This window comes from Coregonus clupeaformis, chromosome 11 (assembly GCF_020615455.1).
Source record: "Coregonus clupeaformis isolate EN_2021a chromosome 11, ASM2061545v1, whole genome shotgun sequence".
NCBI classification, from domain to species: domain Eukaryota; kingdom Metazoa; phylum Chordata; class Actinopteri; order Salmoniformes; family Salmonidae; genus Coregonus; species Coregonus clupeaformis.
Window position 1 is genome coordinate 9,968,760 of NC_059202.1, and position 15,206 is coordinate 9,983,965.

The 15,206-nt window shown below is 44.4% G+C and overlaps 1 protein-coding gene across 1 annotated transcript; it reads right to left on the reverse strand.

Annotated features, from left to right (window-relative positions):
* Window positions 1-5,895: 5,895 nt before the first annotated feature.
* On the reverse strand, window positions 5,896-8,546 carry LOC121576398 (four-jointed box protein 1-like). The gene has a single exon (XM_041889500.2). The coding sequence runs from the start codon at window positions 8,110-8,112 to the stop codon at window positions 6,823-6,825; it is 1,290 nt and encodes a 429-aa protein (XP_041745434.2). The 5' UTR covers window positions 8,113-8,546; the 3' UTR covers window positions 5,896-6,822.
* Window positions 8,547-15,206: the final 6,660 nt, after the last annotated feature.

Genomic DNA, 15,206 nt, shown 5'->3' on the forward strand with positions numbered 1-15,206 from the left:
GGAGATTGGAGTATCTGTCCATAGGACCACTTTAAGCCGTACCCTCCACAGAGCTGGGCTTTACGGAAGAGTGGCCAGAAAAAAGCCGTTGCTTAAAGAAAAAAAGAAGCAAACACATTTAGTGTTCGCGAAAAGCCATGTGGGAGACTCCCCAAACATATGGAAGAAGGTACTCTGGTCAGATGAGACTAAAATTGAGGTTTTTGGCCAAGCATGGTGGTGGCAGCATCATGCTGTAGGGATGTTTTTCATCTGCAGGGACTGGGAAACTGGTCATAATTGAAGAAATTATGGATGGTGCTAAATTCAGGAAAATTCTTGAGGGAAACCTGTTTCAGTCTTCCAGAGATTTGAGACTGGGACGGAGGTTCACAGGAAAATGACCCTAAGCATACTGCTAAAGCAACACTGGTTTAAGGGGAAACATTTAAATGTCTTGGAATGGCCTAGTCAAAGCCCAGACCTCAATCCAATTGAGAATGACTTAAAGATTGCTGTACACCAGCAGAACCCATCCAACTTGAAGGAGCTGGAGCAGTTTTGCCTTGAAGAATGGGCAAAAATCCCAGTGGCTAGATGTGCCAAGCTTATAGAGACATACCCCAAGAGACTTGCAGCTGTAATTGCTGCAAAAGGTGGCTCTACAAAGTATTGACTTTGTTGGGGTGAATAGTTATGCACGTTCAAGTTTTCAGTTTTTTTGTCTTATTTCTTGTTTGTTTCACAATAAAACATATTTTGCATCTTCAAAGTGTTAGGCATGTTGTGTAAATCAAATGATACAACCCCCCCCCAAAATATATTTTAATTCTAGGTTGTAAGGCAACAAAAAATTGGGAAAATGCCAAGGGGGGTGAATACTTTCGCAAGCCACTGTATAGGGTCTCTAGGTTCAGACCCTATCCAGAAACAACCCTAGCCCCTATCCCCAAGGCACTTCATGAAGATCTGAAAATATTAGATATAGGTAAGTATACGAAGCTTGCCCTCTGATAGGTTAGGAGTTATTGTTGCCATATTGCGTATGGTAGCTACCAATCCAACACTTTGAAATCATAGTGTAGGAGGTAGGGGCTAGGGGTTACATAGTACATAGCTGCCTGTAGCAGCCTGCCTCCCTGGCCGCCCTGTGACATTGACAACAAACAGAGCACAAATAAGCCCAGAGGACGGCCATAGAGGCCTGGCCCCTGCACCCTGCATGGCTAACTAGCTCACACGTCCAGATGGGAATAAATAAAAATCACTGCCCTTAGCAGTGGCCAATGAGGAGTTGCCATAAGGAGGCCATGTCACATAAGGGGGCTTGGAGAATTTACTGCCTCAGGGCAGACAGTGGGAGGGTAGTGGGATGGATTGGAGGGGGCGGTACATTTTGTGAGGTTTGTGGCCTGTCGACACAAGCCAGACAGAGAGTAAAGGGGGCGAACACATGCAATCTGTTAGGAGCGGTTGTGACTAAAGGCTTTGATATCTGCCGCTAGCGTGATCAGAAGTGACATGAGCTCCAGTAAAAAACAAGAGAGGGGTTTCTTGTGCAAAAAAATACATAAAACAACTTATTAAGAAAATAACAATGTTGTTTTTCATTTAGCTAACCACTGTAGACAGATGCTATAGGCAGGAATGTGGGTGGAGGAAGGGAGAGGGGGATAGAGGGATGGAGGGAGGGGTGCGAGTCTGGTTAAGGCATGCAGACCTAGGCTTAACATCCCTGGTGTCTGTGGCCCGCCGTCATAAATCTCCTGGAGGGTTGGCCCTTGACAGACGTGCCTTAGAGCAAGACGCCCAGCTGCAAACACAGCCCTAACCCCCCCTCATTCTCCCCTTTACCTTCCTCACACACCATTCTGCCTCCCCCTCCCCAGACCACTGATAAAATGACCAGATTTTCTCCTCCAAAGCAGTCAGTGCACGTACTGATCCCCAAGTCCCTATTACAGAACCGACAAGCAGGTAGAAAGGCAGAAACCAGGCAGGCAACTAGCCCTACTAAAGCCTCCAGCTCCACCTGCTTAAACCCCAGCCGGGTCTCAAGCCGCTAATCGCTCCCTGAGAAACACAGATAGATGACACTGACACGCGTAGTGGACACCACGGGGTTGTGTTCTCATAGAAGTCATGATAAGGCACCTCATAGTGCCTAAACCCCTCTCATTGTTAAAGTGAGGCTCTTTCCTCTGGCCCCCTTCCCTCCCCAACCCCACCTCTGCCTGGAACAGGATGAAGTGTACTGGAGCGCCCTGCAGCTAGCTATCAACAAAAGGTGTAAAAGGAACCAGATGAGATGAGGGATAGAGGGAGGGGATGGAGGGATAGAGGGATGGAGGAAGGGCTGGAAACCATTAGGCCTTCAAACGTTTATAACTGACATCCCTACAATGTGCCTCCAGCAGGTCTGGATACAGGAGATCACAGGCACTGGAGAACTAATGAGAAAGAGACTTTCTTTAGTTTGTGAAATCAAATAAATGCTGTGCTTCCAAGATGTGACAGTTTATAGAACAATAACAAAAAGGGGCCTCAGGTTAACAGATGGATTTGGCCGATTGCCTTGACCTTGTCTGATAATAAAATTAACTATTCAAATAAATTAATGAGAAGAAGGCTATTTTAGTTTCAAATAAATGCTGTGACTCCATGATGTAACGGTCTAGGGAACAATAACAAAAAGGCCTCAGGGAAATAGATGGGTTGTGAACAGTGTGGCCAAATGCTTTGCCATACATTAAATTTAACAATTTAAAGGTCCAATGCAGCCATTTTTATCTCAATATCAAATCAATTCTGCAACAATTAAGTACTTTACTGTGATTGTTTTAAATTTAAATGTTGAAAAAGAAACAAAAATAGCTTCTTAGCAAAAAGCCATTTCTCAAGCAGAAATGTTGTTATGACTGTCTGGGAGTGGTCTGAATGGGAAGGGGAAAACTGAAAACTAGCTCTTACTGGCAAAGAGGTTTGGAACTATTTCTTATTGGTCTATTAACTAATTTACCGTCTGGTCATTACACCAGGCAGGCCAAAACTCCATCCCACCAGGATGAACATTCAGGTGGTCTTTTCAAACAGCTGTTACACTAAAATGGCATATCAGAATTTTCACAATATTATTCTAACCTCATAGTGTGGACATATATATAAAACAGGAAAATCACATTTTTGACTGCACTGAGCCTTTAACAACCCTTTTAATAACTTTTACATGAGGCTGAACTCAAATTGTGAAGTCAGCACTATTTTTAGTTTTGTTCCACTGTAATAGATTTACCATAAGATAGTTCTAATAAGCTTATGACACATTTACAGAGCATTCTTTAAGTATTCAGACCCCTTGACTTTTTCCACAATTTGTTACGTTACAGCCTTAGCGCTAAAATGTCAAAAAAAACTGTTTTAGCATTGTCATTATGGGGTATTGTTTGTAGATTGATGAGGATTATTTATTTTTTAAATTCAATTTTTGAAAAAGGCTGTGAAATGTCCCAGATTGTGCCTTTAAGAAGAGCTTGGATATGGGGCAGGGGGTTAGAGATTTGGAGAGAGAGAGAGATTTGGAGAGAGAGAGAGATTTGGAGAGAGAGAGAGAGAGAGAGAGAGAGAGAGAGAGAGAGAGAGAGAGAGAGAGAGAGAGAGAGAGAGAGAGAAAGAGAGAGAGAGAAAGAACTCTGAGTCCCAGGGTAACAGGCTCTGAGGGCACTGCATTTCAACAGCACAATGGGTACACTGTAGTGAACAGGGATGGGACAAAGCCATCTATATGAAAACCTGAGGACTGCACACACGGAACACGCAAATATTTCACCCGCCATTGTACTCCGCTAAAGAAGGTTTGAATACCAAACGTGGTCAGACAACTTAAATTACAATATATTTAGCAAAAAAGACAGGAAGATTGGAATGTTACAATGCACATTGAATTACTGAAAGGGGATTGCAATTGTTAATGTCAAAAACAGGTTAACATATACAGTATTCACAGTGTAGCCTACCTACAGCATGTACAACAAATATGACTGGGTCATGACATTATGCAGTGGTGTAGTGGTTCTTGGAGAAGTGGGTATACTCTAATTTAGCAAAAAGAAATCGCAAATGGCCTGCCCAGCGAAGGAAAGGCGCCCTGTGTGAAAAATACTAGGTTTCCCTATAGTTTTTTCAGGTTTTCACTCTCAATTTCAAACTTTTTTATAGAAAAACTACAAAAATTGGATGTTTAGTCCACCACAATGCTTAAAGCTGTAATATGTAACTTTTTGGGCGACCCAACCAAATTCACATAAAAATGTGAGTTATAGATCTGTTATTCTCATTGAAAGCAAGTCTAATAGGTAGTAGTTCTGTTCTATGTGCGCTATTTCTATGCATCCTGTTCTTGTGTTTTGTTTTTTTACCCCAGCTTCAAACAGCTGAAAACACAATATTTTTGGTTATGGAAAATATATTTATTAGGTTTAGCTGGTACAATGATTCTCTACCCTATATTTGCTTGTTTTGTCACACAATCTGAAATTAGGGAACTATTAGAATTTTTGCAACCAAGAAATGGCGGAGTGATTTCTGCATAGTGCACCTTTAAACCACATCAGGAGTCCATTTTTTAGGTCTGTGTAAAATAAAAACAAAATATTTTTGGGAGGGTGTAGTGCCCTTTAATTCAATTTCACACCTAGCAAGAGACATTTGGCTAGCAGTGTTTCTGGTACTGTACAATGTAGGCCTACAGTGATGGCAGAGTTTGCAAAATAAATGCTCTCCAGAAACAAATCATCATGATATCATTCTGCCAGGTAGGCCTACTTTGCAGTCAACATTTAATTGGGAAGGTTTTTTGGGAAAGTCTTAAAAATGTTCATTCAAATAGCACATGATGACTGAATTATGAATTGCAAAGATTCAACAAAGACTTTTTCAATAGCTGGTTTGCATACCCCTTGTTGTTGCCTTAGTTAGCATTTCCTGGTAGATAGATATAGCTTAAGTTTAAATGTCTTCCAACCCTAACGGCTACCGATGCTGTTCAATTCTATGAGCTTCTCCCTGCGACAACCATGAGAGCTGTGTGCTTTTACTGCCTGATATTCCGCTGAAACTATACTGAACAAAAATATAAACCCAACATGCAACAATTTCAAAGATTTTACCAAGTTACAGTTCAATTGAGGAAATCAGTCAATTGAAATAAATTCATTAGGCCCTAATCTATGGATTTCACATGACTGGGAATACAGATATGCATCTGTTGGTCAGATACCTTTTTAAAAATGGGCCTCACAATGGGCATCAGGACCTCGTCACGGTATTTCTGGGCATTCAAATTGCCATCGATAAAATGCAATTGTGTTCGTTGTCCGTAGCTTATGCCTGCTCATACCATAACCCCACCGCCACCATGGGACACTTGGTTCACAACGTTGACATCAGCAAACTGCTCGTTCACACGACGCCTTACATGTGGTCTGCGGTTGTGAGGCCAGTTGGACCTACTGCCAAATTCTCTAAAATGACGTTGGAGGCGGCTTTTGGTAGTGGTAGTGAAATGAACATTCAATTCTCTGGCAACAGCTCTGGTGGATATTCCCACAGTCAGCATGCCAATTTCACGCTCCCTCAAAACTTGAGATATCTGTGGCATTGTCATGTGTGAAAAAATTTCACATTTTAGTGGCTTTTTATTGTCGCCAGCACAAGGGGTACCTGTGTAATGATCATGCTGTTTAATCAACTTGATATGCCACACCTGTCAGGTGGATGGATTATCTTGACAAAAGGAGAAATGCTCACTAACAGGCATGTAAACACATTTCGGCACAAAATTTTGGAGAAATAATATTTTTGTGCGTATGGAAAATTTCTGGGATCCTTTATTTCAGCTCATGAAACATGGGACCAACACTTTACATGTTGCGTTGATATTTTTGTTCAGTGTAGCTATGTGTGCGGCGTGCATGTGAATATATTTCACGTGCTTTATTACGATTGTGTAGGCTACATTGTGAATAAAGTATCTATTGTACTACATAATTTATACGGCATATACCTCCACTATACTACTTTGATACGCATCAGTGGGGATTAAGTAGTGAGTATACGCAATGCCCACGGGGAAAAAGTGGGTATATGGCGTATACCTGCATCTATCCCCCACTACACCACTGACATTAAGGCAGAAGATACAATCACAAGACAACCAAATACATGAAAAAGTGTTTGCATTGACAGTTGATTGTACAGTAGGCTAGAGCTTCTATAAAAGGAGTGAGTCTACATTATACATTTTTGTGGCAACAAATACACAACTTTTTAGGAGTAACCTATTAAGGCTTGGTTCTCATTATCAAGCAGTCCAGTTTCTAATGGAGATTATTGAACACAATGCACCTTGTGCATACAGATGATATAAAGTGATTATTGTTAACCCCCCTTACACCACAATAGTGTATTCCTATTAATAAACACAACTGTGTAGCCTATCAAACTGCAGAGGTTGAAGGCTGACCATTAAACCTAAATAGCTACAAAGATGCATTGGCTCTTATCACATTATTCCTGCAGCTATGTTTTGAGGCTGGCTGAAAATAAATTATGACCCATCCTGCACGAAGCCAAAAATCAACGTCAATATTTATATTTATGCAGACATATTAAGTAGGCAAAACGTTGTTTTCACAAGAGGTAGTTCATCAAGATATTCAAAAACTGTTTCAACTGACTCTCGTTAAATCTAGTACAGATATGTGGTTACTGATTCCCAGCACACGTCATTCTGTGGAGCAGGTGCCAGATACAGAACCTCTAAATCAGAGGAATCAAAACTAACGCTCACAGCTGGTGGTACTTCGCCTTGCAATGCAATATGTGTTTGTATAATCTGCCTATTCGGCTCTGTAGTACTCCCGCGTGTTTGTCGGAGAGAAAACCTAATTCCGGAGACAATGGTTCGCTGTCTCTGTATAGCTCGAGCAGCCGAGTCCTGGTGTCCCTGCGCCGGTGCAGTTCTATAACAAGCTGCGCTGTCCTCTTTCTGAACACACACACTGAGTCCAAGACGGTGCTGTGGTACTTCTCCCACATATCCAGTACCCGGTAACCGTGCACAAGCCCTGCCTCGTTGTCTATGAAAACCAGGTCGCCGCGGGGTGTTCTGAGCAGGTTGTTGGTCTCCCTCTCCATCACGCGCGAGTCCCACTGAAGGCTAAAGAGGTTGCTAACGAGCCTGTCGAAGTTAGCCGACAGGTAGTCCAATATTATCAGGTCCGTCCACTGCATTAGCTCGAGCAGCTCCGCCGTCGTCTTGTTCCCCAGCTCCCCCCGCAGAGGACGCAGCCCCTTGCTCTCTTGGCGCAGCGGCGCAGGTGTGATTACCCCTGTCAGGTTGGCGACCCACTCGGTGAGTGAGACCATGGCCCGCTCACTCCACTGTAAACCACCGATTCTTCGCCTCACAGAAGCCCATTGTTCACTGTCAACGTTCAACTGGGCGAGGATGAGAGGCGGCAGATTTGTAATACCCAGCAAACTAGCCAGGTAATAAGTCCAAGTTTCCCCCTGCACCTGGTCAGCGTTAATTCCATAACGCACGCAAGCTTTGGTTCGGTCCGAAAAAGTGGCTAGTTGATTGGATATTCTACCACAGCCCGGCTCCAGTCTGACTATCCGGTGTCCCCGGGCTCTCTCTCTCCATGCCTGGGCATGTTCCTCGCTGAAGCTGACGGGAAACTTATCCTCCAGCCATTCACTCCAAAAAATCCCCTCAACCAGGGAGCCCAATTTGGCCGGGACCCCACTCTGTGCTGACCCCTTGTTATCTATATTCATATGGTAATCTCTGTTTCCTGAAGAGCCAGTTTGATCCGCAACACCAGTGAGATTGTGGGCATCCAGTCTGCCCCCCAAATGCAGTCTCTGTGCCGCTGGAACGGCGAGCAAAGCCCGGAAAGTTTTAGCGGAGAGTTCCGGGGATGGCCCAATGTGAACGGACCCCCAAGTCGTTAACTGTACTCCCGTTTTGTGTCTCTCCAGCCGACTCTCCAATCTGCTCCAGACGTAGAATACACTGGCACAAGTGCAGAGCAAGAGCAGTGCAAGTAAGTTAGCCGATACAGCCCTCATGGTTACTGACAGCCGCCCTTCCCTTTGTTGCGACGAGACGACTCGTACAGCCCCAACGGCTTCAGCTTCAATTATGAACTAGTGGGTGGAATAAGAACTAGGTAAACTAATCCAAGTGTTGTGAAACCACACCTAGCCGGAGTGTGATGCCTAGCATAGGCGCTACGTCCCGTGCCCAGTTTACGGGCGGAGTTGGACTGTTTGGATCACGGAACAGTCCGTTAATAAGCAACGAGGTTCGCATCTCTGTTCCCGTTGGGTGAACTAAAATCCTTCTCCGTCGATAGGATATGAGTCATGACGCAGTCTTTTATTTAACGGATCATCTTTTTTTCAGCGTCTCTAGTTCCAGACAGTGAAGGGCTTTTTCTCTAGCTTTCACGCATCTCTCCGATCTCCGCTGGTTGAGTTTGATTTGTGTAGCTTCTGCTCCATAGAGTGTGTGTGTGTGTGGGGGGGGGCTAAGTGCCTCGGGCTGCGAGGGGACACGTGACTCGGGCTGAGCGCTGGGTAGGCGTATCGTGGGAAGTGGTGTGTCCAATGGAAGCGTACTTTGGAGAGCTACACATCCAGAGCAAGTGCATGCAAAGGCGACTCGCGGGGGCACCCTAAGGTGCACGGTTCTATATGAATCAAATCGGCACTTTGATTCAATTCTTTCAGTTTTGGAAAGAAAAAATAAATACACTTATAGAACCAAAAAGGGTTCAATCACTTGCTTCATATATAGAACCCAAGAGGTTCTTCACTGAACCAAAATGGTTCCATATAGAACCCTGCATGGTGCAATAAATGAATTATGACTATTAACTTGTCATATTATTTTTGCTAAGAATATAATTTAATAAACAATTAAATAATGTACAAAATACAAGCATAGTTTTTAGAATTTGTCATTATATGCAAACATAGTTCGGAAATATGCACTGGTGGCCAGGGAGGAATCTCTTTGTTGGAATGATGGCCCAGGTCAACTCTGGCTGGCTTCTTTACAATACAACTTTGTCCATTAGTTACGCACAACAAAAATGTGTCTTCTGCTCCGTTCTCAGTTATCAGCAGCAGCTGATGGTTCTGTGTTACTGCCAGACTGAGCAAAACATAGTCTTAAAAGTAATGTAACGATTAACTAGGCTATTGAATCACCAAGATTTATTATACAGAATTTATTCCAGTATAAATAATTTATGCATACCTCTGTCAGCAACAGTCTTCTAATGGCTTCATGAAACGAATAAAAATCTAATTGTATGTGTCACATGCGCCGAATACAACAGGTGTAGACCTTACAGTGAAATACTTACTTACAAGCCCTTAACCAACAATGCAGTTTTAACCTCTATGGGATCAGTGTCCCGTATACGGGACGGTTGAGCTAACGTGCGCTAATGTGATTAGCATGACTGTTGTAAGTAACAGCAAACTTTCCAGGACATAGACATGTCTTATATGGGCAGAAAGCTTAAATTCTTGTTAATCTAACTGCACTGTCCAATTTACAGTAGCTATTACAGTGGAGCAATGCACATAGTCTTGGTAGCCATTTGATTAGATGTTCAGGAGTCTTATGGCTTGGGGGTAGAAGCTGTTTAGAAGCATCTTGGACCTAGACTCGGCACTCTGGTACCACTTGCCGTGCTGTAGCAGAGAGAACAGTCTATGACTGGGGTGGCTGGAGTCTTTGACAATTTTTAGGCCTCCTGTAGCTCAGTTGGTAGAACATGGCGCTTGCAACGACAAGGATGTGGGTTCGATTCCCATGGGGTGCCAGTATGAAAAATGTATGCACTCACTAACTGTAAATCGCTCTGGATTAGAGATTCTGCTAAAATGACTAACATGTAAAATTTTTAGGGCCTTCCTCTGACACCACCTGGCATAGAGGTCTTGGATGGCAGGAAGCTTGGCCCCAGTGATGTACTGGGCCATACGCACTACCCTCTGTAGTTCCTTGCGGTCGGAGGCCGAGCAGTTGCCATACCAGGCAGTGATGCAACCAGTCAGGATGCTCTCGATGGTGCAGCTGTATAACCTTTTGAGGATCTGAGGACCCATGCCAAATCTTTTCAGTCTCCTGAGGGGGAATAGGTTTTGTCGTGCCCTCTTCACGACTGTCTTGGTGTGCTTGTGTGACAGGTTAAAGGACATATTCATAGCCTGTTATACACTAAAAAGTATTAGTAAGTTCATGGTATGTAAGGATCTTAAAATATCTAAGGTTAAAAAGATAATGCATCCAGTACTAGTTCATAGAGATTGATAAAATGCATAAATGTGTTTAAAATCCGTCAAGAGTCAAAGGGTTAATATTGTAAGAGGAATGTGTAAATGTTATATTGACTACTTTATTTTGTGGTGCCTAATTTAAGGGTAAAAGTGTTAATCTGTGATCTACTAAATGCTCTTAATCTATGAGCCTGAGATCGATTGCTCTGGTCTCCACCCAACTTCCTGGGGAAATCGCGGTCTTTTTCTCATTACACTAAATTTGTCAGTGAGGAAACATAACTGCGTCACGTTCGTGATTATTTCTTCCCTTTTTCAGGGGTGTAACATTTTGGAGGCTCCGCTGAGATTGCTGCTCAGATGTCCGGCTTCCACATCCTGGTCGCTGAATTCCGAGCCAGCTAAATCCCTACATAACAACCCAGGCAGGCTGCAGTGAGGAAAGTGTTGCTGTTCGAGGGGAGCTGGAAGTTGGTGGTTAAGTACGTGTCAACTGAGGCCGTTGAGAGACCATCAGAGACAGTAAGGACCATCTAATTCAGAGTCAACTCCTGCACAGTAAAGGTTCCTCCTGTCCTGTCAACATGACAACCGCCTTGGAAGAACTACAGGAAGAGGTAGTAGGAGAATTGCACACCCTGACTAAAGACAAGTTACTAGACGTATGTGATTTCCTTGACATATCAGGCGAACAGAGAAGAGATGTTCAAGACAAATCCCGCATATCATTGATGACTCACATTATGATGTTCCTTGAAAGAGAGGAAGTTGCAGAGTTAGAAGATGGCGGCATGTCGGAATTATTGTTACTTAAAGACAAAATGACAGAGATGATCAGTGGCATAGATAGCAAGACAGGGCAAACTGACCATGATATTGAAACAGCCAGAACACATCACAGAATAGAGGGACTGAGAACTGTAACCCCACAACAAGGGGTGGGAACTGAGCAGAGTACTGCAGACCAAGCCAGTGATTCTCTGCGCCAGCCCCAACCCCCTGCCCATCTTCAGAGGAGCATGCAGCTCTCACCCAGTGCACAGCCCGGCTCATACTGGCGCAAAGAGTTAAAAATTTCTGGTCAGATAGGTGAACCGGGCCAGAAAGATAAACTGACTTTTTCCAGCCTTGCCCATCAGATTGAGAATGGACTTAACAGAGGCTATCCTGAGGTAGAAATAGTAGACGCAGTAATCAGGGCTATTTCTCCAGGCTCACAGCTACGCAGCTACTTGGAAGGTAAACCCCAGCTAACTCTTCCCACACTTAGATGCATCCTGCGTTCCCACTTCCAAGAGAAGAGTGCAACAGAGCTTTACAAACAGCTAGCTTCAGAAGCACAGCATAGCAAGGAGACCCCTCAAAGCTTCCTGATGCGCGTCTTAGATTTGAGGCAGAAAGTACTATTTGCGTCCCAGGAGTCAGAATCAGGGCTTAAGTATGACCCTGCCCTAGTCCAGCGCATGTGTTTACACACAGTCCTTACAGGTCTCCAGAGTGACAGTATCAGGATAGACATGCAGCCTCTCCTGCTTGATAGCGAAACATCAGATGAGGTTTTGCTAGAGAAGCTTAACATTGCTTGTGCTAATGAGTTAGAAAGACGAAACAAAAAGCGTTTTAATGCCCCACAGCCTGCTACAACTGTAAGTGTAGTCCAGTTAGAAGATACGCCATCTGCAAAGTGTCCTGTGAAGGAAGCCAAAGCTAAGATACCCGCAGAACTGTTAACAGAGTTAGCTGAACTTAAGACAGGTGTAGCTTCCCTAAAAGGTCTCAGTGCAGAGATTGCTCAGATTAAGGAGACATTACAGCAGCCTATGTTTCAGTCATCGCCTTATGCCCATGCCCCACTTCCAGTTAGGAGGCCAGATAGGGACCCCCAGCCACCTGTTTCCCAGCAGCAGTATTACAGCAACTACAGTCAGCCCCAAGCACCTGACCCTGCGCAGTATCAATATGCACCTAACCTGTATACCAACCGCTCTGCTCAAGCTCCAAGGAGGTGTTTTGTCTGCCAGCAGGCCAGAACAGATGCACGCTGCACACACTGCTTCCGATGTGGGAGTGGAGAACATTTTCAAGCTGGATGTAAAATCCGGGGAGTCAGACCATCCAAAGAGGCCCCTTTAAACGGGGAAGGGTTACCGCTGAGGGACAAGTGTTAACCATAGCTACCAAAAAGTCCCAGAAATGTGCAAATTGTGCCAGAGAAGATTCATTTGAGAACCTGAAACAATGTTCATCATGTAAAGAGACACTGTACTGTTCCAAAGGATGTCAAAACCAACATTGGACTAAACATAAGGAAAAATGCACTCACCTGAAAATGGACTCTACCTGTGAAAAGCTTTCCTGTACAGAAGAAAATGCCCACTCTTTACCATCCCTAGCTCAAGGTTGCCACCCCCCATAAGGTCACCTCGCTAGTCGGTAGACAGTGCCTTGTTGAGTGTCACCTGAATCGCCACCACCTCCAAGCTCTATGGGACACAGGCTCTCAGGTATCGGTCATTGATGAACGATGGAAAGCGGAATCTCTCCCAAACGCAAGGCTGAGGGATGTTTCAGAAATTCTGGACTCACCTGATGATCTAAGATTGACGGCAGCAAATGGGACTGAAATGCCGTACCTGGGATGGATTGAAACAACTTTTCGGTTAGCCTCTGAAACTGACCAAACGAAGGAACTGATCATCCCAGTGCTGGTAATGAAAGGCTGTCACCTATCTCATCCCATCATAGGTTTCAATGTTATTGAGCACATCCTGACAATGACCGAAAAAGACTAAACGGTACAGTACAGTGAAAAAAAGCTTTCCCAAGCCTCAAAAGAAATAAGGTGAGGGCTTTTATACAGGCTGTTAGCGCAGAACAGACAGATGAATACGCAGTGAAGACCAAGAAAGAGAAGGTTGCTGTACCAAAACACAGTAGCATTCAGATTGAGTGCCGGGTAGCTTCCCAGCCTTTCAAAGACGACATGACAATGCTTTTCCAGCCAGACCTGAACCCGCAGTGGCCAGATGAACTTGAGTTCTTTGACACACTAGTCAGAGTTAAGAAAGGTGTTTTTCCAGTTGTCATGCTTGATGTCTCTAACCCCACTGACCACGACATTGCCCTGCTAGGACGCACCATAATCGGTACAGTACAAACCATTATGACTGTGTTACCTGCCCAAGTCTTTGAAAAAGCTGTCACCCCAGCCACAGTGAATCACACTAGTGTTCAAACTCCATGTACTGCTACTGAACAGTGGGATCCACCAGTAGGTTTAAGTCACCTAACCGAAGAACAGAGAGAGGTTGTTAGGAAAATGCTTAGAGAAGAGTGTCACTCCTTCTCCAGATCAGAACAATGACATTGGCTGCATTGAACGATTGAAAATGACTATTTCTCTAAAGGACTCTGAACCAGTCAAGCGCACATACATGTCAGTGCCCAGGCCACTGTATCAGGAGATGAAGGGTTACCTTCATGACCTCATAGCCCAGGGTTGGGTTAGGAAGTCAAACTCTTCATATTCTTCACCTGTCGTGTGCGTTAGGAAGAAGGACGGGACCCTCCGGTTGTGTATAGATTACAGAGACCTGAACAGAAAGACACATCCCGACCGCCAGCCCATCCCTCGGGTCCAGGACATCATGGACAGTTTAGGTGGTAATTCCTGGTTCTCCCTTTTAGATCAGGGAAAAGCATATCACCAAGGGTTCATCTCTGAAGAAAGCAGATCACTGACAGCATTTGTGACCCCATGGGGACTCTATGAGTGGATACGTATGCCATTCGGCCTCATGAACGCTCCTGCAGCTTTTCAGCGTTGTATGGAGGAATGTTTGGAAGGGCTCCGGGACAACATCTGCATTCCTTATCTGGACGACACGCTAGTTTTCAGTAAAACTTTCGACAGCCATGTGAATGATGTGCAAAAGGTTTTGCAGCGTCTCAGAGAGTATGGCATCAAACTCAAGCCAAGTAAGTGTGATCTCTTTAAACCCCAGGTCCGTTATTTGGGCAGAATAGTGTCTGCAGACGGCAGCAAAGTTGACCCAGCCGATTTTGAAGCAGTAAGAGCATTGAAAGAGATCAGACCACAGACTGTGGGCCAGCTCAGAAAAAAATGCTTGGTTTACTCACTTACTACAGACAGTACATCAAAGACTTTTCTAGGAGGGCCAGCTGTCTGTATGACCTCCTGAAAGCAGATTCAGAGAAAATACCTGACCACCCACGGAAAGCAAAAACAAAGAAAGTAAGTCATGTGGTGCCCTCAAACAAGCCAATCCTGTGGACTGACCAGCATCAACAGGCACTTGAACAGCTGATTGAGTGTCTGCTTCACCCACCAGTCTTAGGTTTCCCTGACTTCACTCAGCCATTTGTTGTACACACTGATGCGTCACATCAAGGCTTGGGGGCAGTTCTTTATCAAGAGCAAGATGGGAAGCTTAGGGTCATTGCTTATGGCTCTCGAACCTTAACAGCAGCTGAGAAGAACTATCACTACCACTCTGGCAAGCTAGAATTTCTAGCTCTGAAATGGGCAATCACTGATAAGTTCCATGATTATTTGTACTATGCTCCGACCTTCACTGTATACAGTGATAACAACCCGCTCAGCTACATTCTGTCTACTGCAAAACTGAACGCAACCACTTCCAGGTGGGTTGCAGAATTGGCTGATTTCCACTTTACAATAAAGTACAGGCCAGGCAGAGAGAACGGTGATGCAGATGCTTTGTCGAGGATGCCACTGGATGTAGAGTCACTGATGAGAGAATGTTCTGAGGAGCTTCCACCAGACACCATTGCCGCCACTATACAAGCAGTAGAGGTACAGAAAGAGCCTTTTGTGCCTTGGTCAA